General features: G+C 43.8%; 2 protein-coding genes across 4 annotated transcripts in view; one reads left to right on the forward strand and one right to left on the reverse strand.

The window, feature by feature from the left end:
* FEM1B (fem-1 homolog B) overlaps positions 1-457 on the reverse strand; it is a 28676-nt gene extending 28219 nt beyond the window's left edge. The window contains 2 exon segments of the mRNA XM_077263237.1: positions 1-262; positions 265-457. Coding sequence (XP_077119352.1) covers positions 1-262; positions 265-442 — 440 coding nt within the window. The 5' untranslated portion in view covers positions 443-457.
* CLN6 (CLN6 transmembrane ER protein) lies at positions 200-27325 on the forward strand. Of its 3 annotated transcripts, none has more exons than XM_077263239.1 (7): positions 200-338; positions 3846-3960; positions 16053-16151; positions 18937-19125; positions 19300-19355; positions 25987-26109; positions 26573-27325. In XM_077263239.1, the coding sequence occupies exons 2-7, from the start codon at positions 3958-3960 to the stop codon at positions 26841-26843; spliced, it is 741 nt and encodes a 246-aa protein (XP_077119354.1). In that variant the 5' UTR covers positions 200-338; positions 3846-3957; the 3' UTR covers positions 26844-27325. The 3 variants fall into 3 exon arrangements, with proteins under 3 accessions (XP_077119354.1, XP_077119355.1, XP_077119353.1); XM_077263240.1 differs by lacking the exon at positions 200-338 and adding an exon at positions 371-510; XM_077263238.1 differs by lacking the exon at positions 200-338 and adding an exon at positions 510-720.
* The last annotated feature ends 540 nt before the right edge of the window (positions 27326-27865 follow it).

Consider the following 27865-nt stretch of genomic DNA (forward strand, 5'->3'; position numbering starts at 1 on the left):
CCGTCGAAGCGCACGGTGCCCGTCTGCTGGGTGTCCACCCCGTAGTGCTCCAGCAGCAGCCGCACCACCTTGCTGTGCCCGTTGCGGGCAGCGATGATGAGCGGCGTGGAGCGCTGCCCGCCATGCTGGGTGACCGAGCTGAGCAGGCTCCGGACCTCCGCTTCCGTCCGGTTGAGCAGCAGAGCCGCCAGAGTCAGCACACGACCCTCAGCCGCCGCCTTATACACATAGACTGACAGCCCCTCCAGGGCCATCCCGGGGCAGCAACAGGAAGTCCGCGAGTGCTCACTTCCGCTCTGTCCTGCAGAAAACAGACGCGCACGTCACTTGAGTTCCGGGTATAAACATTGAAACCTGAGAAGGGGGTGTTCACAGGACACGGGGCGGGCACAGGGGGCACCACAACCGAAGAGTTCGGCCTCCGTCGTGCCCCGGGCGCCATGTTATAGGCTCTGGCATTACCGTAATCACCTGCGAGGGTGGCACGACACGCGCCTTCCCGTAACCAGGGTAACCTGTCCCCTTGTCACATGATTAGTTCTAGCTATCGCCCCGCCCCTGTCCTGCATGGTCACGCCCCCTTATCTCTGGGATTGGCTGCTTCTCTGGAGTCTCGTAGCTCTGCCCGGTCAGTCGCTGATCACACGGAGACCCGCGCAGCCCCGGGATGCAGAGCGCCATGCGCCGGCGACAGCAGCCGCCTCCGGGATCCCCGGCCAGGTACCCGCTGTAGAGACTGCCCTGTGCCGGCGGTGTGAGTGATGCAGGCTGGGCACGGTGCTCCCGCAGACTGCTGTGCGTGCCCTCGGTGTGCAGCAGTGGCGGGCATGCAGAATGCTCGGCCTATACGGCCACTATTACCGGATGGCACCTACGGGACAGGCGATTCTGCTTTCTTCATGGAGAAGTTGTCTACGTTTTAGGAATTTATTTTCTATGGAACAGAAAATTTGCACAACTTTTGCCCATTCTCATGGCCGCGATTTGCCGTCCCCCAACTCTGCCGTCTGCCGTCCCCCATCATCCCCATCCCTGCTGTCCCCCGTCTCTGCCGTCTCTCATTTTCCCCATGCCTGCCGTCCCCCATCATCCTCATCTCTGCCGTCCCCCATCATCCTCATCTCTGCCGTCCCCCATCATCCTCATCTCTGCCGTCCCCCATCATCCTCATCTCTGCCGTCCCCCATCATCCTCATCTCTGCCGTCCCCCATCATCCTCATCTCTGCCGTCCCCCATCATCCTCATCTCTGCCGTCCCCCATCTCTGTGAGCCCCATCTTTTCCAGCCCTCACTCCGCCATGCCCCTCTCTGCTACCCCCCACGTGTATGGGTGATGAAGGGGCCACTCATCAATACCAGGCTGATCTGACCATTGCCCCTGCAAAGCTGTGTTCAATCAAACCAGCTCCTACAAGATCAGAGTCATCAGAATGGGTATAGTAGGTGGTGGTACCCTGCATGTGCCACCGGGATGCTAGGTAGTGCCAACAGCACGCCCTGCAGTCTCAGCGAGCCTTGTGTGCCTTCACTCCATTGTAACTATGAATGAGTGTAATGTGCGGGTAAAGATCCAGAGCGCTGCCGGTGTGTAGCTGTCCGGCCAGCGGGTCCCTGCAGTGACTTGTGGCAGATGTGTTGTTCAGTAGGGCCGGTGTGGAGCTGTCCGGCCAGGGGGTCCCTGCAGTGACTTGTGGCAGATGTGTTGTTCAGTAGGGCCGGTGTGGAGCTGTCCGGCCAGGGGGTCCCTGCAGTGACTTGTGGCAGATGTGATGTTCCGTAGGGCCGGTGTGCAGATGTCCGGCCAGGGGGTCCCTGCAGTGACTTGTGGCAGATGTGTTGTTCGGTAGGGCCGGTGTGCAGCTGTCCGGCCAGGGGGTCCCTGCAGTGACTTGTGGCAGATGTGATGTTCGGTAGGGCCGGTGTGGAGCTGTCCGGCCAGGGGGTCCCTGCAGTGACTTGTGGCAGATGTGATGTTCGGTAGGGTCGGTGTGGAGCTGTCAGGTCAGGGGGTCCCTCAGTGACTTGTGGCAGATGTGATGTTTGGTATTGCCGGTGTGGAGCTGTCCGGCCAGGGGGTCCCTGCAGTGACTTGTGGCAGATGTGATGTTCGGTAGGGTCGGTGTGGAGCTGTCCGGCCAGGGGGTCCCTGCAGTGAGTTGTGGCAGATGTGATGTTCGGTAGGGCCGGAGTGGAGCTGTCAGGTCAGGGGGTCCCTCAGTGACTTGCGGCAGATGTGTTTTTCGGTAGGGCCGGTGTGGAGCTGTCCGGCCAGGGGGTCCCTGCAGAGACTTGCGGCAGATGTGATGTTCAGTAGGGCCGGCGGATGTGATGTGGCCGTGGGGTTACAGGGGATTTCTGATTTCTGCTTCCTTCTGCCCATAGTCTTGTGATAGCTACACATAATACAATCGGTGTTACTCCTGCGCTGCCTCTGCTGCTCCCCTTGACTTTTCCTGGCAGCAGCGCACATGAGAGAACCGTAGTCAATCACTGGGCTCAGTGGTCCTGTTTATGTAGACGGCACAAGCCTGTGGAGTCCGTTCATTTGCAGCAGACACAGGTGATGTGGTTGATGGCATCACTGCAGCTTGTAAATAATCATAGGAGCAGCAGTGGAAAGGCAGCACTGGAGCACAGGCAGGCGCACTGATTTTTATGTCTTTTTAGCATTCGCAAGCTTATGGCCGAAGAAACTTGAAAATGTGAAATCCCCTTTAAGGGTTGTCATACATTTAATGAAATTGGCTTATGCTGTAGCATTTTTTGTTCTTATTGGCAGTGTTTACATAGAAGTGATAAAACCCGTCAGGGATGCAGAATGCCGTCATTCAGAATAACCTGCATCATGACCCAAGCATTATGTAGGATGTAAAAAGAGAAAACAAAGCCTTTTATTAGCAGTTTAGATAAAACCGACACACTGTGATATGTCTAGGGCAAAGCTTTAAAAGGGTTGTTTACTACTGCACATCCCCTTAATTGCTTACAGAGCCATTCTCCTGGTATAAAGCTGGCACAGTTAGCATGAAAATAAGCAAGTTTACAATTGACTTGCTTTTTCTATCTGCTGTCATTCTTTTATGACGCTTTTATCAAACATAGGGTACATAGCAGATGGACCACCAGAGCATGTATTTATGTAGCTACATACTAAAAAAAGGTGCAGTGGGCTGGACAGTTAGAATCGTACGATGTTCCTAATTAGTTCTACTTTAAGGCATTCGGTCAGTACAAAAATGACTGTTCAAACCAAGCACAGGTGCTTGGTTCGTCATGGCGTAGCAATCACACCTTCCCACCTGTTTGGTTTCCATCTACTGTATATCCTTTTTCCTCTGTTTTTTTGGAGCAAGAGCTGTCAATTAAAGAAGAGGGTGAGATGGAGACTGAGGGAACCCAAGTATGTGGAAAGGTGTATATAAATGTTTTGCCCCCACCGCGAAGCACTAACCGCCTGTACTTGGTTTGAACAGTCACTCTGTGCTGACAGTCTCTTTAAAACAGATCTGTCTGTAGAAAACGACTGTTCAAACCAAGCACATGCGCTTGGTGTAGCTGAACAGTTAAGTGCACCATCTAGCCTACTTGTTTTCCATCAATCTCCGGCTTTCTTTGGGGTTTGTCAAGACAAGGCTGTCAATCAAGTTTCAGGATGGCAGGGACAGATGGGAAACAGGTAAGTGGGAAGGTGCGCTGATCTGCTGTGCCATGTCAAGGGTGCACAGATCGCCTCTGGTTGGTTGGAGCAGTCATGTTGGACTGGAGGTGTGCGGAGCAGAGTTCAATGATTGAGTAGCTATATGCCACATTCATTTAATAAACCGTATTTTCGATGGTTTCTCAGATTTGGTGCAGTTCACTCCAATGATGATTCAAGAAATAACCGCTTTCACCTGGACCTGTGGTTCTATTTCACCCTGCAGAATTGGCTTCTGGACTTTGGACGTCCCATTGTTATGGTGAGTGCATTTTATGTGGCTAAGTCTCCTAGGCTGAGCGTAGAGACAGATCTGTGGTGCTGGCAATACAGTGGGAATGTCACAGTCATTCGCTGTTTGTCACTGCCGCTGCATTATCGTTAATGTTGGTCACTCTCCATCAATGCAGAGAAGTTCAAGAATACGGAATTCACACAAGCTAGAAACCTCATCTGAAGGAGACCACATCTGAAAATGATGCTGTCTTAGCTGTTGCCAGGAAAGCTTCATATTGAGAAAACATCGAACCCTGAGACCTCCTTCTCTCCTTCAGGCCTCCTATACACATCTGTATAAAAACATATGTGAAACATCTGTACTAATATCATCAGTGTTTTCCATCCGTGTGTCCGATTTTACCATCAGCATGTCATCCGTGTGTCCGATTTTTACCATCAGTGTGTCAACCACGTGTCCGTTTTTATTAGAGATGGGTGAACCCAAACAGTAAAGTTCAGCATCCATTCCGAACATCTACTGGTTACCACCGGTCAGACAGCTGCGGTTGCCATGCGGTCATTAACATCCTGAGCCCACAGCTGTGATTGGAAGTAAAAGGTTTACCTCCGGTCACTGGCATTGGCTAATGGGACTACTGCTCCCATCAGCCTACGCTTGCTGCTAATAACAGCGAGAGCAGGCGGTGGCTGATGGGAGTATTTGTCAGCCTGCGCCCTAAATAAATAAATAAAAAAAAACCTGTTGTGGGTTCCCCTGTATTTTTAATAACCAGCCAGACAAAACTGATAGCTGGGAACTGCAACCCTCAGCTGTCCGTGGTAGCATGGCTGGTTATCAAGAATAGATGGGTCATCACTCTATTTTTTTAAATTAAATTAAAACAGCTGGGGGCTGGTATTCTCAGGCTGGTAAGGGGCCATGGCTATCCCTTCTACACACACACACACACACACACACACACACACACACACACACACACACACACACACACACACACACACACACACCCTCCAAGCCTAAAAATAGCAGCCTGCAGCCACCCAGAAAAGGCGCATCTATTAGATGCGCCAATTCTGGTGCTTTCTTCGGCTCTTCCCATTTGCCCTGTAGCGGTGGCAAGTGCGGTTCATATTTGTGGGGTTGATGTTACCTTTGTATTGTCCAGTGGCATCAAGCCCACGGCTATAAGACACCTATCCATTGCTAATCCTATAGTTGTATGGTAAATAAAGACAAAGCCAGAATAAAATATTTTATTTGAAATAAAAACAAAACATACATTTACTTTTATATTTAAAAATAACAAACAGTTATACTCGCCTAATTCCGTCGAAGTCCTTATCTCCTGTAATATAGCAAAAATAAAAAACAACAATATCCCTCAGCTATCCGTCGTTCTGTCTGGGGATAAACAGCTTTCATCCTGGACGGTGCCAAGATGCCACCATCCAGGCTGAGAACCACTGGTGAATGAGCTGCTGCGTGTGCAGCATCAACCAGTGACTAGCGGTGACGTCATCAAGGTTATCACCGGTCACTGAGGCTGGAAGGGTGGCTGAATGAGGGATGGATGGGTGAGGGATGGCTGGAATCCATAGTGTCCCACACCATAAGCCATCTGTGTGACATGTGCTCTTCAGCATGAACGGTGGCATCATGCGACCATTCATGCCCATAAGCAAGGAAGAATGATCTGCAGTGAGCGGGCCCCTGAACTACGGTGATCACCTCTAGCACAATGAGAAGAAGTCTCAAAGTGCAGCAGTGAGTTCACGACAGTTCACCGTGAGAAATTTCTCCTGGTGAACTCACAGCTGCATTATGACTTTTTTATCACTGTGCGAGCGGTGAACTCACCGAGGTCACCGCAGTTCAATGGCCCAGCTGGGAATGCAACCTCAGTGACCTGCAGTATCCTCGATAATGTCACTGATGCTGCACTCGTAGTAGCTCATTCATCAGTGGTTTTCAGCCTGAATGGTCGATCTTGGCACCATCCAGGTTGAAAACTGTTCATCCCCAGACATGGCTTACGGTGTGGGACAGAACGTCGGACACGTTTGGAATATGTTTTTTTCTATTTTTGTTTTATTACAGGTGACGAGGGCTTCAATGGAATGGGTGTTAGGTGAACATAACTGTGTTTATTTTTAAATAAAAAAAGCAAAAGTGTGTTTATTTCAAATAAAGGACTTTATTTTGGCTGTGTGTTCATTTACAATATAACTATAGGATTAGTAATGGATAGGGCAGTACAAAAAAGGAACAGCATCCCATCCAGGTGATGAAAGATTAAAAGAGCTTTATTCTGCCATCATGCAATGTTTCGAACATAATAGGTCTTTGTCAAGCATATACAAAACATAAAATGGCAGCCTTATATAGAGTGGTGGCACATGCACACCAATCACTCACAAGGTACTGCCCACTTTGCTTTAATACAAATATACACATAATAAGCAATTATTTTCCAAACTCCTTATTTCCACTATATAATTGAATACATTCTTAGCATAAAACACATAAAAAGAAAAAATACAACAAGAAATTTTACAAAAAATCACAATGTCAGACAAACAACCAATCAAAAATAAATGTGAACACATTGTTATGGAAACCAAATCCCAATCAGGACTCGCCCCATTGTTTGTTCACACCTCTAACCAATCGTTGTTCACACAACTCATGGAGCTCAAACCGGCCAATCTGAGCTACTCACACTGTTCTGGCATTTCTAACCCGGGACTCCATTGGCCGTCACCCGATCTGTGTGTACGTGCTGCTCGCGCATGCGCAATAGAGCGCTGGAGCCAGGAAGCGCCCACATGATGAAATCACATGGCCGCTCACCGGCACCTCGTGCCATGTGCCGCACATCCTCAGGAATAAGCGTCCTGCCATCCCCATGGTGACATAATCACCTGACAGCATACAAAGGAAGCCACCCCTTTTAAAGGGCCACACTATACATCATAATATATGTTCATATTGCACAAACACTTCAGACATATCCATGTCAGTGAAAATATATATCTGTGGCTCCAGCCCTAACATAAGAATTGTCTTTCACAGCGTATGTAGCCCAATAACAGGCACGGTGAGTCCTGCTAAACACTTTCCATCTTTATTGTCGCATGACCACCAGGAGAGAAAAAAAAGGCATGGGAAAATATACAAACATATCAAATAACAATAAGGTCCAATTTTCAGGCTCCAATTTCCCATGTCAGCTTCTCACTCTCCGTCGTCCGTGACAACATCTGAAAACAATTGCAAAAAACGACGGAGAGTGAGAAGCTGACATGGGAAATTGGAGCCTTAAAATTGGACCTTATTGTTATTTGATCTGTTTGTATATTTTCCCATGCCTTTTTTTTCTCTTCTGCCTAAGAATACTAGCCCCCAGCTGTCTGCTTTAGCTTGGTGTCAAACTGGGGGGACCCCATTTCGTGTTTTTTTATTATTTATTTAAATAATTAAAACATGTGACGTGGGAACCCCCGTATTCATGATAACCAGCCTTGCTAACGCTGACAGCTGAGGGTTGCAGCCTCAAGCTTTCAGTTTTGTTTGGCTGGTTATGAAAAATACAGGGGAACCTGTGCCGTTTTTTTTTTTTAATTATTTATTTAGAGCGCAGGCTCACTGTTCTTAGCGGCAGCAGGCGTAGGCTGATGAGAACAGTAGTCCCATCAGCCGACGCCAGTGACGAGAGGTAAACCTTTTCTCTCTGATTACAGCTGCAGGCTCACGCTGTCATTTGGCAGCGTGGGAACCATGGCTGTCTGACTGGCGGAAATTATTTTACAGGACAGCCTGGCAAACACTGGATGTTCGGGCTCCCCATTGAAGTGAATGGGGTTCAGGTTTGAGTCCGGGTAAGGTTTGGCTGGACCTGAACATCCAGGGGTCCGCCCATCTCTAGTTTTTACCATCAGTAAGTAATTCGCGTGTCCATTTTTGCTATCCGCCTGTCACCCATGTGTCCGTTTTAACCATCAGTGTGTCATCAGTGATTTTCCAATATGGATAAAGAAAAAAATACTTTGCAAAGTTAATGTTAAACAGGTGCAGCACACAGATGGCACACTTATGCCAACCGTGTGCTATACATGTTTTTTACCGATCCATTGATTTGTATTGGCCCTTGTCATCGGTGCTGCTGGAAAAAAAAACGGACATGTAAACAGCACCATAGGTTATAATGGGTACGTGTGGCATCTGTGAAAAAACTGATACCACAAGTACTGGAAGCACAGGTGTGTGAAGGGGTCCCTGAGAACAAAACGGGACGATGGTCCTCCATTTGAAGCATCATCTGTGTCATTTTTGTAAGCACTGTATCTTTTGTATATTAAATCTACAATTGAGTGTTTGTTCCTTGTTGCCCTAGTACAGTGTTTCTCAACTCCAGTCCTCAAGACCCCACAACAGGTCATGTCAGGATTTCCTTAGTATTGCACAGATGATAATTTCATTACCTGCTCAAGCATTAATTCCATCGCCTATGCAATACTAAGGAAATCCTGAAAACATGACCTGTTATGGGGTCTTGAGGCCCGGAGTTGAGAAACACTGCTCCTAGTATAAATGTACCCACAACTTCAAAGAGGGAATGTATAGCAAGCTACATGCCAGAGTGCCACAAGTGTACCTGCTCAGTGGTGCAAAGCTGGGTGTGCATGTGTACTAGCGTGTTACCCAGGATATCCATCTTGCTGGTGTAAGAAAATGACAAAAGGTGGCAGCAAGGAGTATGGTGTGGATGTGTGACCTAGCTTAGCTCATTGTAGCCTATTGCAATTGTTGAGTGTACAAGTAAGTGTGAAAAGTAGAATAACCCTTTTCAGTAAGATCAGAATCACATGGGCAGTGAGTGGGCGGTGTTGGTGACATCAATCAACAAAGGTCACTCCAAGAGCAAGGCAAATAATAGGCTGCGAGGTCACAAAGGAACTCAAGGAAACCTGTAAGCAACTAAAGGCTTCTCACATTAGCTAATTTTTGTACTCCGAAGTCCACCATTACTGAACAACAATGATATGGAGGATGGTAGTATTGTAAGGAAAAAGCCACTGATCTTCAAAAAGAACATTTCTACCCATCTGCAGTTTTCTAAAGATCACCTGAACAAGTCAGAAGGCTATTGGAAAAATGTTTTGTGGATGGTTTATACCAAAATAGAGCTTTTTGGCTCAAATGAGAAGCGTTCTGTTTGGAGGAAGAAAAACACTGCAGTAACGGTTAAAAACCTCATGCCATCTGAGAAGCACAGTGGTGGTGGTTTCATAGTATGTCCTGTTTTCCTGCATCTGGGCCATTACAGCTGGTCATCACTGATGGAGCAATGAATTCTAAATTGTACCAGTAAAATCTAAAGGAAAATGTCAGTACATCTTCCCATAAGCTGAATCTAAGGAGAATGTTGGTCATGCACACTACAACCCAAAGCTCACAAGTCGTTCTATAAAAGAATGGTTAAAGAAGAATAAAGTTTAGGAAAGTAAAGCCCTGACCTTAATCCTGTAGAAATGTTGGTGGAAGGACCTGAAGCAAGACGTCCATGGGATAAAACCCACCAACATTAAGAGTTGAAGCTGTTTTGCCAGGAGGGGTGGGATAAAATTCCTCCAAGCTGATGTGTAGGACTAATCAACAGTAACCGGAAACCTTTAGCTTCAGTTATTGCTGCAGAAGGAGGACGGACCAGATACTGATATTTGGATATTATTCGTCAATATAAACATTTCTACATGGTCTAATATGTTGAGTCATGTGCTTGATTCGGTTCTTACCTACTTTTAGGACTTGTGTGAAAATCTGATGCAATTTTAGGTAAAATTGATGCAGAAATGTTGAGGTTACACTGTCACTATTTGTACAAGGGGCCGTGAGAGAGACATTTTCTGCACTGTGACACGCAGGCTGCTGTGAGGAACCAGTATCCTTGTCACATTTGTGGAGAAATATTTCGGCACAAGAATCAAAACTCCTTTCCGCTCGCCCTATTTCTGTCCAACAGAACAGTGAAACTTCTACGTATATATTCATTACTTAGGCTTTTATGTACATCCCATAATGGTTAATTTTTAGGGTTTCCTTCCCCAATGACCTACATTGAGGGCCTATTTGTGCAGTAGATCGGTGACCAGTGATGACCTGGTATAAGGTATGGGAGCAGATGGTTACAATAAGACGTTCCCAATGTTAGGCTATCCTTCAGAAAGGTGGAAGAACTTGGAAGTTCAAGCTGTGAAAGGTTTGCTGCTATGTCACAGTATCCTGTACGGTAACATGAGGCTCTCGGGATGGGGTGACCTGGTGCGTGTTACCTCAATGGTGCTAATTAATTTAAAGCACACCTGCCATCCGCCATATGCTCTTTACAACATTTTTTTTCTCGAACATGTCCCTGAGGGCGAAGGACCAAGTGAACCCATTTGGATGGAAAGTGTCATCAGTACATTATTATTATTAATTTATATAGCACCATTAACTCCATGGTGCTGTACATGAGCAGGGGTTACATACAGAGTTACAGATATCATTTACAAGTTTACAATGACAGACTGGTGCAGAGGGGAGAGGACCATGTCCTTGCGGACTTACATTCCGCAGGATAGTACATGACCTATTGTTTAGATCGGGGTTTTATTTTAAAAGAGTTTTATATTAAAATTTTTGATTGTGTGTGTGTGTTTTATTTTCCCATATCACTATCTACAATAAAAAGTAAAAAATACTTTTTTTTTTCTCACACAGGCCGCTAGGTCTAATATTAGAATCCTATTTCTTCACATGGACAGTGGTGTCAATAGACCGAATCATACCCTATTTGTTTGTATGGAAATGGTCTCCAAATATGATCATGCTCTTTAATCTGAACAAACGTCACTGTGAAGGGAGAAGGAAGAGGTGAGCTGTGGGAGAATTGCAAGATCTCTGATATGTGTGTATATACAGTGGGCGAAATAAGTATTTGATCCCTTGCTGATTTTGTAAGTTTGCCCACTGACAAAGACATGAACAGTCTATAATTTTAAGGGTAGGTTAATTTTAACATTGAGAGATAGAATATCAAAAAACAAAATCCAGAAAATCACATTGTATAAATTATATACATTTATTTGCATTTTGCAGTGAGAAATAAGTATTTGATCCCCTACCAATCATTAAGAGTTCTGGCTCCTACAGACCAGACTCTCCTAAACAACTCATTACCTGCATTAACCTCTTTCCGACATCGGACGTAATAGTACGCCGATGTCTTACTCCTTCTAGGGACATGCCAGCCATCCACCCGCAGCTATTAACCCCTTAAATGCCGCTGTCAAACGCTGACAGCGGCACTTAAATTGCGCTTCCGGCAATCGCGCCGGAAATACGCACACCGGTGACCCCCTCAGTGAGCGTAGGTCACCGGTGTGTTGGTATGACAACCGGAGGTCTCCTGGAGACCTCTGTGGTTGTCAGTGCCGGATTGCTGTGAGTGCCATCCTGTGGTCGGTCCTCATAGCAAGTGAGTAAATCTGCTATATAGAGGTGATTTGATCATCACCTCTATGTATCAGAGCCGATCGTGTTGTGGCAGCTTCTAGTATCCCATGGAGACTATTAAAGCATGCCAAAAAAAAAAAAGTTTTAAAAAATATAAAAGTGTAAATCACCCCCCCTTTCTCTCCATTCAAAATAAAACAATAAAAATACAATCAATTTCACCGCACTTGAATTTTTATTTCCCGTTTTCTAGTATACGACATGGTAAAACCATTGGTGTCGTTCAAAAGTACAACTGGTCCCGAAAAAAGCTTCGGGGGTTAAGGGGTTAAAGACAGCTGTCTTACATAGTCAACTTTATAAAAGACTCCTGTCCAGAGACTCAATTAATCAGTCAAACTCTAACCTCTACAACATGGGCAAGACCAAAGAGCTTCATTATGATGTCAGGGACAAGATCATAGACCTGCACAAACCTGGAATGGGCTACAAAATCATAAGTAAGATCTGGGGCACCATGCAAAATCTCACCTCGTGAGGTATCCTTGATCATGAGGAAGGTGAGAGATCAGCCTAAAACTACACGGGGGGAACATGTGAATGATCTCAAGGCAGCTGGGACCACAGTCACCAAGAAAACCATTGGTACCACATTACGCCGTAAAGGTTTCAAAATCCTGCAGTGCCCGCAAGGCCCCCCTGCTCAAGAAGGCACATGTGCAGGCCCGTGTGAAGTTTGCCAATGAACACCTGGATAATTCTGTGAGTGATTGGGAGAAGGTGCTGTGGTGAGATGAAACAAAATTTGAGGTCTTTGGAATTAACTCAACTCACCGTGTCTGGAGGAAGAGAAATGCTGCCTATGACCCAAAGAACACCGTCCCCACTGTCAAGCATGGAGGTGGAAACATGTTTTGGGGGTGTTTCTCTGCTAAGGGGACAGGACTTCTTCACCGCATCAGTGGGAGAATGGATGGAGCCATGTACCGTAAAATCCTGAGTGACAACCTCCTTCCCTTTGCCAGGACATTAAAAATGGGTCATGGCTGGGTCTTCCAGCAATACAATAATACAATAACCCAAAACATACAGCCAAGGCAACAAAGGAGTGGCTCAAAAAGAAGTACATTAAGGTCATGGAGTGGCCTAGCCAGTATCCGGACCTTAATCCCATAGAAAACTTATGGAGGGAGTTGAAGCTCCGAGTTGCCAAGCCACAGCCTCAAAATCTTAATGATTCAAAGAAGATCTGCAAAGAGGAGTGAACCAAAATTCCTCCTGACATGTGCGAAAACTCATCATCAACTACAGAAAACGTCTGACTGCTGTGCTTGCCAACAAGGGTTTTGCCACCAAGTATTAAGTATTGTTTGCCAGAGGGATCAAATACTTATTTCTCACTGCAAAATGCAAATAAATTTATATATTTAAAAAATGTGATTTTCTGGATTTAATTTTTGATATTCTATCTCTCAATGTGAAAATTAATCAACCCTTAAAATCATAGACTGATCATGTCTTTGTCAGTGGGCAAACTTATGAAATTAGCAAGGGATCAAATACTTATTTTCCCAACTGTATATATATTCACACACACATGCATAGTGATATGGAAAACGGGAAAAATTACAATTTTGAAACCTGGTTTTTAAATTTAGGTCAGTTTTTGATGACCCATTCCTTTTAAACATTCCTTCAAGCCTCAGATCGGTATTGCAGTTTTCTTCCATCGCTGTATGGCAGCGAGCTTCCTGTCTTTCTTTATGCTCTTGCAAAGAAGCTCTCCCATAAAGTTTCTTATTTATTAAATATGTGAGTGTATTAATATATTCACCTACTGTCGCCTTCTCTGGGACCCAGCACCATTCTGCTCCTCATCTCAGTGACGTCACCGCTGCTCTTCGCACTCTCCAGCTCACTCTATTTTCTATGTGTGAGTCGGAAGTCTCTTTTACAATGTAAGCCTATGTAGCCTTGTTCTGACACTCCTTAAACTTCAGTTATACAAGTCAATTCTGGGTCACGCAGAGCAATGTGCGACTTGAACAGTCTACAGAGGGGTGACGTCACTGAGAAGAGGAGCAGAACGGTGCTGGGAACAAGAGAGCGCGGTGGTAGGAGAGTATATTAATTCACTCCACTCACACTATATTACATTCACATAGACACATTTACTGAAAAAAAAACCATAATGGGACTGCTTCTTTAACCCCTTAACGACCGCCGATACGCCTTTTAACGGTGTCAGTTAAGGGTACTTAAACCACAGCGCCGCTTTTTAACAGTGCTGAGGTTTAATCGTATAGTGCCCCCCAGAGTCGGAATTTCTCAGGGGTCTGGCTGCCGGGGGTGCGCCGTGCACCTGCCGAGATCTGTCACCCAGCAACAATAGGAAAATTTTCCTATTGGTTCATTTTGATCACTGTGATAGTGTATCACAGTGATCAAGAGAAAAAAAAATAGTAAATAAAATCCCCTTTTATCACCCTCTATAGTGAGGGGAAAATAATGAAATAAAAAAAAATTTGTTTCCATCTTTCCATTAGGGTTGGAAGTTGGGCTAAAGTGAGTTGGGATAAATTTAGGGTTAGAGGTGTGTTGTGGTTAGTAGTGATGAGCGAATATACTCGTTAGGCTGCCGTCACACGCTCAGTATTTGGTCAGTATTTTACATCAGTATTTGTAAGCCAAAACCAGGAGTGGGTGATAAATACAGAAGTGGTGCATATGTTTCTATTATACTTTTCCTCTGATTGTTCCACTCCTGGTTTTGGCTTACAAATACTGAGGTAAAATACTGACCACATACTGCTAGTGTGATGGCAGCCTTACTTGTGATTTCCCGAGCATGCTCAGGTGCCCTCCGAGTATTTGTAAGTGTTCTGAGAGTAAGTTTTCATCGCCTCAGCTGAAAGATTTACAGCTATTAGCCAGGCTGAGTACATGTGGGGGTTGCCTTGTTGCTAGGGAATTCCCACATGTAATCAAGCTGGCTAATAGCGTAAATCATTCAGCTGAGGCGATGAAAACTTACTCTCAGAACACTAACAAATACTCGGAGGACACCTGAGCAACGAGTACACTCGCTCATCACTAGTGGTTAGAGTTGGGATTAGGGTTAGTGGTGTGTTGGGGTTAGGGTTGGAGTTAGAATTGGGGGGGTTCCACTGTTTAGGTTCATCAGGGGGTCTCCAAATGCGATATGGTGCCACCATTGATTCCAGCCAATTTTGCATTCAAAAAGGCAAATGGTGCTCCCTCCCTTCTGAGCTCTGCCATGCACCCAAACAGTGGCTTTCCCCCACATATGGGATATATCGGCGTACTCAGGAGAAATTGCACTACAAATTTTGTGGTCCATTTTCTCTTGATACCCTTGTGAAAATAAAAAAAAATTAGTTCCAAAGTAAATTTTTTGTGAAAAAAGTAAAGTTTATTTTTCCCTTCCACATTGCTTTAGTTCTCGTGAAGCATCTGAAGGGTTAATAAACTTCTTGAATGTGGTTTTGCGCACCTTGAGGGGTGCAGTTTTTAGAATGGTGTCACTTTGGGCTATTTTCTGTCATATAGATCCTCCAAAGTCGCTTCAAATGTGAAGTCCGAAAAAAAAATGGTTTTGTAAATTTTGTTGGAAAAATGAGAAATCGCTGGTCAACTTTTAACCCTTAACTTCCTAGCTAAAAAAAAAAATTAGTTTCCAAAATTGTGCTGATGTAAAGTAGACACGTGGGAAATATTATTTATTAAGTATTTTGTGTGACACCACTCTCTGATTTAAGGGCATATAAACTCAAAGTTTGAAAATTGCTAAATTTTCCCCATAATTCCATTTTTTCCCAAATAAGCGCAAGTCATATTGAATAAATTTTACCACTAACATGAAGTACAATATGTCACGAAAAAACAGTCTCCGAATCAGTGAAATCTGTTGAAGCTTTCCAGAGCTATAAAGTGACAGTGGTCAGAATGGTAAAAATTGGCCTGGTCATAAAGTACCAAATTGGCTCTGCCACTAAGGGGTTAATACTGTAGGGCTGACTATGAGGCGGTAGAAGCTGGACATGTATCCTCAGTCTGCACCTTTTTATTTCCAAAGATTGAGTCACTTTGATCTCCACTGTTGGCTTTTGGAATCATTGTGGCCAGTGCCGACCTTCACTACACCATAGTATAGCCCCTTTTGATGTCTGTTCACCATGATCAGGCATTCCTGGGCCAAACCAACATGGATTAATCATGTATTTTTGGACTTTTTCTGCTAGATTAGACTTGTATTTAGGGATTGTCCGGTACAGACATTGTGCAGTATCTGTGATTTTTCGCTACTTCTGAAGATCGCTTCTCCATCCTCTGTTGATATTTCCCGGTATACTACTGATATATTTCACACTATCCAGTGTAGTGTTGTATGTCATGTATTGATCTTTACTTTACTGCTTGGTGACATATTGCTTCTCCTTTGTGCTTTCTGCTTGGTGTTCACAAATGATAGGAAATGTCTGAAATGCCACATATTGGGCTGCACGCGCCTCGCTGAGCTCCAGATGTAGCCTTTCCTTTGCAACCAGAGCTGTAGTGATTTATTAGTGAAGTCGTGTTTTGTGCTCTCTCTGCAGATTATCCTTCCCTTGGATTGGTTCCCACTGAATAAACCCAGTGCAGGCGACTACTTCCATATGGCTTATAACATTATAACTCCGCTGTTACTGCTCAAGGTGAACTGGGATTAATACTCAGGGCTCGAGGGAACTGGGGACCATCATAGAGCGGAGCTTCATCCTGAAATGGGAATTTGTGAAATATAAATCTGTATATTAGCTAAATACTAAGTAAGGAAAAGGGCTGCTGGGAATACAGCGATTCTCAGATTGTAAGCTGATATTTGTGCATCGCTTTATTGTCACAGTCGGCTTTTGCATTTCATTGAGGGTTTTCAATAATAACTTTTCTCCTCCCAATGATTGGCTCGGAGAAAAAGATTTTACGGTGAGTACACAAAAATCTCCTTTTTTGTGAAATTGCAATTTTTTTCAGCTCCTTAAATCCTTATAGAATTTTGCTTTTTGTGTAATTTTGTTTACTGCGTCTAATTATTAGTTATTTGTTATATGTAATATGTGTGCAGTTTAAAGATGTTGTCTTTGACCTTTACTTTGATAGCTTTTTCTTAGTATAGCTCATCGATATTTTATCTGTGGGGGTTGTAACCCCCGCACGTCCGCTGATCAGCTGTCCCCAGTGCTCGGCAGTAGCAGAGCTGCACAGCTCCATCCATATTATTGTGGCCGCGCACGGGCACTACACATCTGTCCCTTATAGATTTGAATATGAGGAGGATGTGCAGTACCCGTCCGCGGTTACCATAACATTGATGCAGCTGTGCTGTGCAGCTCCACAACTTATTATTTCCAGCTGCCACCAGCACCTGGAACAGCTGATAGGTCGGGGTGCTGGGTGTCGCACCACCACTGATCAAATATTGATGATCTATGTTAAGGATAGGCCATCAAGGTAAAAGTCCTGGAGAACCCCTTTTAATGTCTATGGGCTTCAGCTACATTTCTGCATGACTAGATTGCAGAATCCTGACACTTTGCAATACACACACTGTCTGGAGTCCGCTTGTTGCTTGTTCAAGTGATCGTCACATGACCGAAAGTATGCGATTTCCATAGTTGTAATCACGTGCCGAGTAGCACATTTTCCTTCTCTCAATGTTCTGTTGAGAGGAGATAGTATGTGGCGGCCGCTCGAGCAAGCAGCAGAGCAGAATCCCGACAGTGTGCATATTGTAATGTGTCAGGATTCAGCAAAACACAGACATTTACAGAATGTGATTCCCTCTGATAGTGGCCCGTTCACCTCTCCCCATTGCGTGGAGAAAACGCTACTTTTTCTGTAAGTAAGCTGATAATTCCACTGCTGCTGCCAGTCCCATGTGGGTCAGTAAGGAGCCTCAATGCTAAATAGATAGCAATCAGGACGAAGTCCCCGGAAGAGCTGCAGAGGAAAGACGTTCTGTGTGCCAAAGGATGCTGGAACAGTAGCTATTTTATTTAATGCGAACATCTTAAAGGTGTTGTCCAATGCCTAAAACTACATCTGTAATTAACTATCCTTAAAAGCAAAGCATTTTTCTAATTCATACTTGTTTCAAAATTCCCTACCGCTTCCTTGCTAGTCTCACTTCCAGTATATTGTTATGGCTTTTTAAATTCCGATGCCTTTTTTTTTTTTTCCTTTATGCACAGGGACATTTCAGATGATCTGTCATCACCAACTATAGTTCAGTGGGCTGTTTTGCTCTGCTGTCCCTGCCTCCTGCTTGCTTCATTGCCCCTGCTTGCTGGAAACAGAATGTGATGAGTGTCCGGGTTGGTCTGTCCAACTACTCAGTGTGTCCTCTCTCTTAGCTGGTGGTCTGTCAGTGCGCTTCTGCTATAAAAGCCTTTCTGAACGCTGGCAGGGAGAGAGAACACAGAGTATGCGTTGGTATAGACAGCCGGCGTATTCTCAGTCTGGTTTATACTTTTGCAGGTATTCAGAGAGACTTTGGCGCAGAAGTCGCTGACAGACAACCAATGTATACTGCTGAACATGCGACAGTTGTCTATTCCGATATATACTCTGTGTGTTTTCTCCCTCAACAGAAGTAAAAAAAAATTAAACGAAAATAAAGCTGATTACTACTGTTCCAGCATCTTTTTGTTTTTTCCTGCAGCACAGCTTGGATACCTAGTCCCGACTTGCAAGAGTTCTGTCCATTAGAGAAGAGACTGTATGCACTGTACAAATTTAACGCATCTAAACTTATTTTATGTCCTAAAGTGGACAATTCCTTAAAGGGAACCTGTCAGCAGGATTGTGCACAGTAACCCACACACAGTGTCAGGTTGGCACCGTTATACTGATTACAATGATACCTTTGTTGATGAAATCCGTCTTCTGGTTGTTTAATCTTTATTTTCAGTTTTGAGTTAATAATTTTATTTTTTTTATATATGTAATATTAATTATGTAAACTAGGGGGCAGGTCAGTGAGGGATCAGTGACCTGTCAGAGGCCATACAGATGAATACCTAAGCAGCGCACCACATGAAGACCCCAAACACACAGGCCGCCCCGGAGCACGACCATATCATTAACTCAAAAGTGAAAATAAAGATTAAACAACAACCACAAGACGGATTTCATCACCAGGTATCCTTGTAATCAGTATAATGGTGCCGACCTGACACTGTGTGTAAGTTACTGTGCACATCCTGCTGACCGATTCCCTTTTAAATCCTTGCTTGACCCCAAATCGCCATCATTAGGAGTCTATATAATTACTACTATAGCAGAAGTCAGGAGTTTTATACCTGTCTTGTATTCTGACGCACCTGGAGAAGCCGAGTAAATGTCTGGGTGTGCAGTTGTAGATACAGTGACGTATCTTATTTTACTTATTTTTTTTTTTTTTAAGAAATCTAACATCAACTTTTCTGGTATATTTTGCAGTTGATAGAAAGATCTCCAAAGACCCTCCCTAACTCTGTGATTTACATCAGCATTATGACGTTTGTCATGGGGGCCAGTATTCACCTGGTGGGAGATTCTGTCAATCACCGGTTGATCTTCAGCGGATACCAACTTCATCTGTCTGTGCGGGACAACCCAATAATGCAGAATCTACAGCCCACCACCCTGGTGAGAAGGCGGAGGGGTAAACCAGGAAAGGGGTTCGGCAGCCCAAAAAGATATCAGTCGGGATAAAATGTATCTGTGTGCATTATATAGTAAGGGAATCGGGATTTCAGTCTGTGCGCTATTCCATTGTCATACACTGCTCCGCGCCTCTTATTTTCTTTCTTTACATTCCAGGTGGACTCTTTTGAGTTGTTGTACTACTATGACGAGTACTTGGGACACTCCATGTGGTAAGAAATTAAACAATATTTGTTTAACCAGCTACAGTGCCTTGCAAAAGTATTCGGCCCCCTGGAACTTTTCAACCTTTTCCCACATATCATGCTTCAAACATAAAGATACCAAATGTAAATTTTTGGTGAAGAATCAACAAGTGGAACACAATTGTGAAGTTGAATGAAATTTATTGGTTGTTTAAAATTTTTGTGGAAAATCAAAAACTGAAAAGTGGGGCATGCAATATTATTTGGCCCCTTTAACTTAATACTTGGTTGCGCCACCTTTTACTGCAATTACAGCTGCAAGTCGCTTGGGGTATGTCTCTATCAGTTTTGTACATCGAGAGACTGAAAGTCTTGCTCATTCTTCCTTGGCAAACAGCTCGAGGTCAGTGAGGTTTGATGGAGATCGTTTGTGAACAGCAGTTTTCAGCTCTTTCCACAGATTCTTGATTAGATTGAAGTCTGGACTTTGACTTGGCCATTCTAACACCTGGATACGTTTATTTGTGAACCATTCCATTGTAGATTTTGCTTTATGTTTGGGATCATTGTCTTGTTGGAAGACAAATCTCTGTCCCAGTCTCAAGCCTTTTGCAGACTCCAACAGGTTTTCTTCAAGAATTGTCCTGTATTTGGCTCCATCCATCTTCCCATCAAATGTAACCATCTTCCCTGTCCCTGCTGAAGAAAAGCAGGCCCAAACCATGATGCTGCCACCACCATGTTTGACAGTGGGGATGGTGTGTTCAGGGTCATGAGCTGTGTTGCCTTTACGCCAAACGTATCGTTTGGCATTGTTGCCAAAAAGTTTGATTTTGATTTCATCTGACCAGAACACCTTCTTCCACATGTTTGGTGTGTCTCCCAAGTGGTTTGTTGCAAACTTTAAATGACACTTTTTATGGATATCTTTGAGAAATGGCTTTCTTCTTGCCACTCTTCCATAAAGGCCAGATTTGTGCAGTGTACGACTGATTGCTGTCCTATGGACAGACTGTCCCACCTCAGCTGTAGCTCTCTGCAGTTCATCCAGAGTGATCATGGGCCTCTTGGCTGCATCTCTGATCAGTCTTCTCCTTGTTTGAGATGAAAGTTTAGAGGGACGGCCGGGTCTTGTTAGATTTGCAGTGGTATGATACTCCTTCCATTTCAATATGATCGCTTGCACAGTGCTTCTAGGGATGTTTAAAGTTTTGGAAATCATTTTGTATCCAAATCCGGCTTTAAACTTCTCCACAACAGTATCACGGACCTGCCTGTTGTGTTCCTTGGTCTCCATGATGCTCTCTGTGCTTCAAACAGAACCCTGAGACTATCACAGAGCAGGTGCATTTATACGGAGACTTGATTACACACAGGTGGATTATATTTATCATCATTAGGCATTTAGGACAACATTGGATCATTCAGAGATCCACAATGAACTTCTGGAGTGAGTTTGCTGCACTGAAAGTAAAGGGGCCGAATAATATTGCACGCCCCACTTTTCAGTTTTTGAATTTCCACAAAAATTTAAAATAACCAATAAATTTCGTTCAACGTCACAATTGTGTTCCACTTGTTGTTGATTCTTCACCAAAAATTTACATTTGGTTTCTTTATGTTTGAAGCATGATATGTGGGAAAAGGCTGAAAAGTTCCAGGGGGCCGAATACTTTTCCAAGGCACTGTATGTCTGTGCTCATTTCTTCATACATACTGGGGCACAGCTTGGCAGTGGGCCTGGAATTCCAATGTGGCAGGTTTCTTGTCCCCCAAATTATCTTAGTTTCCAAAGTTGAAGAAGAAAAATAATTTTTGACTCAACAGTCACTTCTCCTTTTGATAGAAGTGTTGGTAAATGTTGGGGGTCTTCAGTTTGAATGTCGGTCTTTACAATGCAGTTACACCAGAAAACTGGAGTTTTTTAGCATACTTTCCCCACTGTTGGCGTCACTTAGGAAGATAATTAGATTGATGCAGGGCTAATCTAGATTTAGTGATGCTGTGTCAATGCCATTAGATGTTTTACCATTTGTGGGCTTTTTTTTGTGATATCTATTGACGTTTTTGCATCAAATTCTTCAAAATAGCACACGTGATTCATGAACCTTGTATACAAAATCCAAAATATTTTTTTTTCTTAAGCCTTTGTTTGCAAATTTTTTTTTATCACAACAAAAATTCACATGTTCTGCAAAAATGTCACAAATATTTCAGACGTACGTAAAATCACTCGTGGGGGGGGGAGTATATGTCCACAAAAAAATTGGTACTTTATTAAAAAGTTGCAATTGCTGAATCAACTAACAATAAGGTGTCTGGCACAGCAGTTTCATGTGTCGCGGCTGCGTGAAAGTCATAACACATGCAGCTGTGGCGCTGGGCACCTGATTATCGGGAGTACTTCAGGTATTCGGGTTCCCGCTGCAGCTGTTCAGTAAGCTCTATTAACGAGCTGAATAAGGAGGGAACCGATGATATTCGCTCATGTCTATCAACACATTTGTGTTTTTTTTCTGATAAACTACAAGGTTTGTCCATGATCAAAAAATGGTTTCTGATTTTTTTTTTGTATAGCGATGTGTCTTGTATTGCAGTTCAGCCTCATTTACGTCACTAGAGCTAAGATAGCAGACCCATCCCAAGTCAATTGTGGTTCTGTATCTACAAAAAAAAAATCTTCCCATTTTTCATAAACCTTTAATGGAAGCAGACTTGTATTTACTGCGTGTGTTTGTTTTTTTCCCTATATATAGAGCAAGCCTTTTATCCTCATATCTTAAAGGGAATCCGTCAGTAGGATCAATGGCAATATTTTATTTCTGTAGCGCCAACGTATTCCACAGCCCTTTACAGAGAGGACTTGTACGGGCAATAAAGACATTACAGAATAAACATACCTCTGATTTCTATAAGACTGAAGGCCCTGATCACAAGCTTACAATCTATGAGGAATTAGGGGGGACACAAAAGGTGGATGGTAGAATGTGCTTATATTGTACAATGCAGCCATAATATACCAACTAGGGTCTGCACATACCTGCACGAACCGGTCACCAGCCAGTATGTGCACAGTACAGACACAGGGGGCTAATACGTGCATGGAGGGTGTGAACAGATGCTACGAGGTCATGATTTTGGAAGAAAATGTTGTATGGGCCAAACTGGAATAATTAGATAAGTGAGGTGGGGCGATAGGCCAGTCTTAAGCAATGCGTGTTTAGGCCACACTTAAAAATGTGGGTATCAGGAATCATCTGAATTGTTCTGACTGAGTAATGCATTCCAAAGAACTGTCACAGCTCTCGAGAAGTCTTGCAGACGGGAGTGGGAGGTTCGGATTGTTGAGGATTTTATTTTGAAGTCATTAGCAAAATGCAGGGCACGAGTAGGTTGGTAGACTGAGAAGAGGGAGATGTACAATGGTGCTGAAATGTGGAGCACTTTGTGGGTGAGAGTAATATGTTTATATTGGACTGTGTATTGGATGGGTAACTAGTGCAATGACTGGCACAGGATGGAGGCGTCAGTGTAGCGGTTGGAGAGGAATACGATCTTGCCTGCTGCATTCAGGATGGATTGTAGGGGAGAGTTTGGCAAGAGTGAGACTGATTAGTAGAGAGTTGCAATAGTCCAGACAAAATTGAATAAGAGTGACCGTAAGAGTTTTTGTCAAAACATAGGTAAGAAAGCGTTGAGTTGTAGAGAGGTTTATGAGATATCAGTGACGTGAGCGGGTGAGTGATTGGATGTGGGGAGTGAAGGAAAGATCTGAGTCAAATATGACACCAAGACAGCGGGCATGTTGCTGAGGGGAAATGGTGGAGCCACAAATAGAAATGGCAATATTGCGCATGGGTAGGTTAGTGGTGGGAGGCAACACAAGGAGTTTAGTTTTTGACAAATTTAGTTTTAGATAGGGGGAGGTCATAATGTTAGAGACAGCGGAAAGACAATCCATGGTATTTTGTATTAGGGTGGGGGTGATGTCAGGGGACGATGTGTATAATTGGGTGTCATCAGCATATACTGTAGATGGTACTGATAACAGAAACTACTGATTGTTTGTCCAATAGGGGCAGTATACAAGAAGAGGAGGGGGAAAGGACTGAACCATGAGGAACCTCAACAGTAAGACTGGAATCTCACCAGCGTAATGCATCCAATGCGATATGCTAATGACCCTCAGCTCCTGCTCTGCTGCGAGCGTGATCAGAGTGTTATGTGTCTGTGCTGCGATTCTCTCACATGACAGGATCAGAGCACAGCGGCGGAGGAGGCGGAGAAACTACCATAATTTCTGATGTTTCACTCTCACCCATAGACTTGTATGGGTGCGAGGGAGCTGAGTCTCGCTTCCAATCACAGCTTGCTTTAATTACTCGCTCATGCTGAATGAGAAAGTAATCACAAATGTGATCTACCCCATAGAATAATACTGGGCAGAGTGGAATGTGATGTTTTGTCACATAGCAGTCAGCCATGTTATACGGTAGTGTGACTCCGGCCTAAGGGTGCGTGTCCACTGTCCGGATTTACGGCGCTTTGGACGGAGCGGAAAACCCGCTCCACCCAAAGCGCCGCCCCTTCTGAACGCGCGGTGATTCCGGATGTGCTCATTGCACACATCCGGAATCTCTGCACCTCATACGTAGGGCCCTGTGATTTACCTTGCGGCAAAGGAGCGTCGCCACAAAGTAAACAGACATTCTGCAGTCTAAAGCGACGCGCCGCATGTCCGTAAACACAGGGCCGCCGGGTGCGTGTTCACACGCATAGTGGAGACGGGATTTCATAAAATCCCCTCCACTATGCTGTAACATCTGGACGCTGCTGGTTGAACGCTGCGGTTGTATGCAGCGTTCAATCCGCAGCTAATCCGGATGTAAACCGGCCCGTGCACACATACCCTAAGGGGAAGAGTAGTGTAAGAAGAGATAGGAGGAAAATCAGGAGAGGGCTGTGTCCTTGAGGCCAATTGAGTGTAGCATAGTGAGGAGGAGCTGGTGATCCACAGTGTCGAATGCTACAGAGAGATCCAGGCGAATCAGCTTGGAGCAGTGACCATTAGATTTAGCTAGCTAGGATCAACCCTCCTGAACCGTCTATATATCCCACTGTCAATCTCTGACTTCGGAATTTAACATGCATTGGCATGCGTGCGCGTCATTCTCTCCGCCCGTGACGTGATCGTGGGCTGTCATGACAGCCGGGGGTCAGCTTATGCCTGTCATTAAGAAGCTCCTTTGAAACCCAGCTTTTGGCCGGCATCCATTGGAGACCGTGATCTGTGCTGTATGCAGAGATGCTTTGACATTGCTGTATATAGCACAAGCAATCGGACTATCACATCTTCATGCCCCCTAAGGAGGCTAACAATAACAGTAAAAAGTAAAAAAGAAGTTTTAAAAAAGAAAAAAAAAAAAGTTCAAATCGCCACTTTTTTTTCCCCCATTGAAAATAAAGATGTTAAAAATTCACACGTGTCATCACTGCGTTCAGATAAGTCCGATCTATCAAAATAAAAAAACAATTAACCTGATCCGTAAACACTGTAAGCGAAAAAAATTCAAGAACGCCAATATTACGGGGTTTTTTTGTAGTCGCAATTCCACAAAAAAACTGTAACAAGCGATCAAAAAGTCACATCTATTCCAAAATTCTGATAATAAAAACGTAATCTCGCCCAGGAAAAAATAAGCCCTCACACAGCTCCATTGGCCCAAAAATAAAAATGGTGCCATAACCCCCCCCCCAATTTTTTTTTTTTTTTCCACCACTAAAATAATAATTTTAAAAAAATGGAAATGTTGGGTATCGCGGTAATGATATTGATGAGGAGAATCATATTGTAAGGTCATTTTTACCACTAAATGTACACTGTGAAAACAGTTTCCAAAAAGCAATGTCAGAAAGAATTGCGTTTTGTTGTGTTTTTTTTTCAAAACTTTTATCACACTTGGAATTTTTTTTCCAATTTTCCAGTACACTATGTGGTAAAATAAATGGTTTCATTCAAAAGTCCAACTTGTCCCACAAAACTACTAGCCCTAATATGTTTACATGGACAGAAAAATAAGAATTATAACTCTGGGAAGGGGAGGAAAAAACAAAAATTGACCGTGGCGGGAAGGGGCTAAAAATTAAAGGGGGCATTAACAGTATGAGACTTGTAGATCAAGAGAGCAGACTGTCAGCCATTACATGCCACACTGGTAACATCCCCTTACATTTGTAATCTACTGCGGAGGCAGATCTCAGGGAGATCTATGTCTGGCCGATAGATCTTAACAACTCATTTACACATTGAAAAATGTAGATTTCTCTGGAATAAATCACCTTGATATCTGCTATCTGATATCATTGTATTCAGCTTCCTATGACCTGTGTGCCTACATAGATGGTTTAGGAGGGCTGATCCTACTGACAGACTCTCTTTAATCCACATCCTAGGTTAAAGTGTGGTGACAGATCCGTTTTGATTTTGTTTGATTATTATTTATGAATTATACTTTTCTATTAATTTTATGAGGCCTCTGGTGCAGAACAGGGCATTGACATCCTTTTAGTTTTTCAGCGGTGCTCAGAGAGCCTTTATTTTATAATTCTGTATAAAATGCCATTAATTGTTGCATTTTCTTCCTTTTCTTTTCCTTAGGTATATTCCATTTTTTCTCATCCTGTTCATCTACTTTTCCGGTTGCTTTACGACTGTGAAACGGGAAAGCGAGATGCCCTTATCCGCCTGGTCATTGCTGCTCCCAAGCAGCTTGTATTACTGGCAAGTATCTTTTATGGCTTTGCTTCTAATAAATGGGTATAACTCGATTTTCCTACATGATTGATGCTTGGCTAAAACATAAAATACACATAATAAAATTTGGACTCGGACCCAAATTTATACAAACTGTCAGTTTTGAGATGTTAAGGTGAGCGAACCCGGACAGAAATGCTCAGCGTTCGTACCGGACAGTCACTGTTCGGGCCCGAACGCCAAACACGGACTTTCTGCTGAAGGTGCAATGTTTGGGGTAAGTCCATGTTGTGGCGGAAGAGGAGAGAGAAATATTCGGGTATTCATTATTTTTAGTGGGGTTAGGGTACTGCCTTGGTACCCGAACCGAATTTTCTAAAAAGTTTGTGTCGGGTACCACAACTTGAATGTCCGCCGGTCCACCCATCTCTACTACTGAACCATGAAATAAATCTGAATATTTGTCTGTTTTCTGTGCTATTCCTTACAGGTACCTGGTGACTGAGGGGCAAATATTCATCATCTTCATATTCACCTTCTTTGCAATGCTTGCTCTCATCTTGCACCAGAAGCGAAAAGGCCTCCGCCTGGACAGTAATGGCCTTTTCCTGCTCCTCTCATTTTCCGTCACTTTGCTTCTCATAGCCGCCTGGATTGTATGGTTGTGGAATGACAAAATCCTTCGCAAGAAATATCCTGGGGTAATATATATTCCCGAGCCCTGGGCTTTTTATACACTGCACATCAACAGCCTGCACTGAGCATGGAGCATGCGAGAAGCCGACACCTGGTCTTCCTTTCGTAGTCACTTGTAGGAGTGCGACTTGCTATAGACTTCCAGTATTTTCCCTTTAAGACCCAAATAGAGGGAAGGAGGAGGAGGAGAACCTGTTTTCTTCTTACTGTAGTAGCCTTTGCCATTTTTAATGCAGAATAATGATACTTTAATACATGGCAGTTGATTTTTTCCACCACTGTGTTCTCTGTTCCATTAACCTACTATTGCAGGAAGGGCAAGGTAAGCTTGGCAGGGCAGCGCAATACTTCTATGGATCGCTGTCTGCCCGGAGCTCTGGCCCAAAGCATTTTGACCTAAGGACATGTTCAGACAATCTATTGCAGATATGCATCTTCTAGGAATTGTTATCTGTCATACATGATGGCAGATGGTGCAATAAGTCATCTCAGAAATGTCTGCAATTACCTCCAGATGGTTATTTCAGAATAAAAGCTATATTTTCTATTTATTGTGAAGTATTATCATTTCTTCAGACTTGGGTTGTAATTGATTGACTTTCATAGATAATCTTTTTAGACTTTGTTTACACCAGTTTTGTTCTGTATGGTTTTTTTTTAACTAAATTAACAGTAAAAGCCACAGTAAGAGGAATTAAAACTCCCCCAAAATTCAAGACTAAACACTGCAAAAAGGCAGCAGTATTTACCTGCCCAGGTCTCGGAACTAATGCACTATCAGGGTGCAGCAAACTCGTATAGTAAAGATGGCGGCAACAGAGGCGCAAAATACTGATGAGACAACCACTCACAACCTACCAATCCATGGAGGGGGTGATTGTTAGTATTAAAATCGCACACAAACAAAGACATATATAGGGCGCTGGTCACACTCAGGTAATTAATTAATAATCTTTATTTATATAGCGCCAACATATTCCGCAGCGCTTTACAGTTTAACACAGCCTATTAGTGACGCCCATACTGTTAAATTAGGCGTGCTGCCCAGCACTTTGTAAGTGCACCCCATGAGAACAGACACCCTAGT

This window comes from Ranitomeya variabilis, chromosome 5 (genome assembly GCF_051348905.1).
Source record: "Ranitomeya variabilis isolate aRanVar5 chromosome 5, aRanVar5.hap1, whole genome shotgun sequence".
NCBI classification, from domain to species: Eukaryota; Metazoa; Chordata; class Amphibia; order Anura; family Dendrobatidae; genus Ranitomeya; species Ranitomeya variabilis.

Excerpts from the sequence above, each read along its gene's own strand:
- CLN6 (XM_077263238.1), top strand. The coding sequence starts at position 668 with ATGCAGAGCGCCATGCGCCGGCGACAGCAGCCGCCTCCGGGATCCCCG. Across the intron at positions 16,152-18,936 it reads CTCCGCTGTTACTGCTCAAG|TTGATAGAAAGATCTCCAAA; the intron begins GTGAACTGGGAT and ends TATATTTTGCAG. Across the intron at positions 26,110-26,572 it reads CCAAGCAGCTTGTATTACTG|GTACCTGGTGACTGAGGGGC; the intron begins GCAAGTATCTTT and ends TATTCCTTACAG.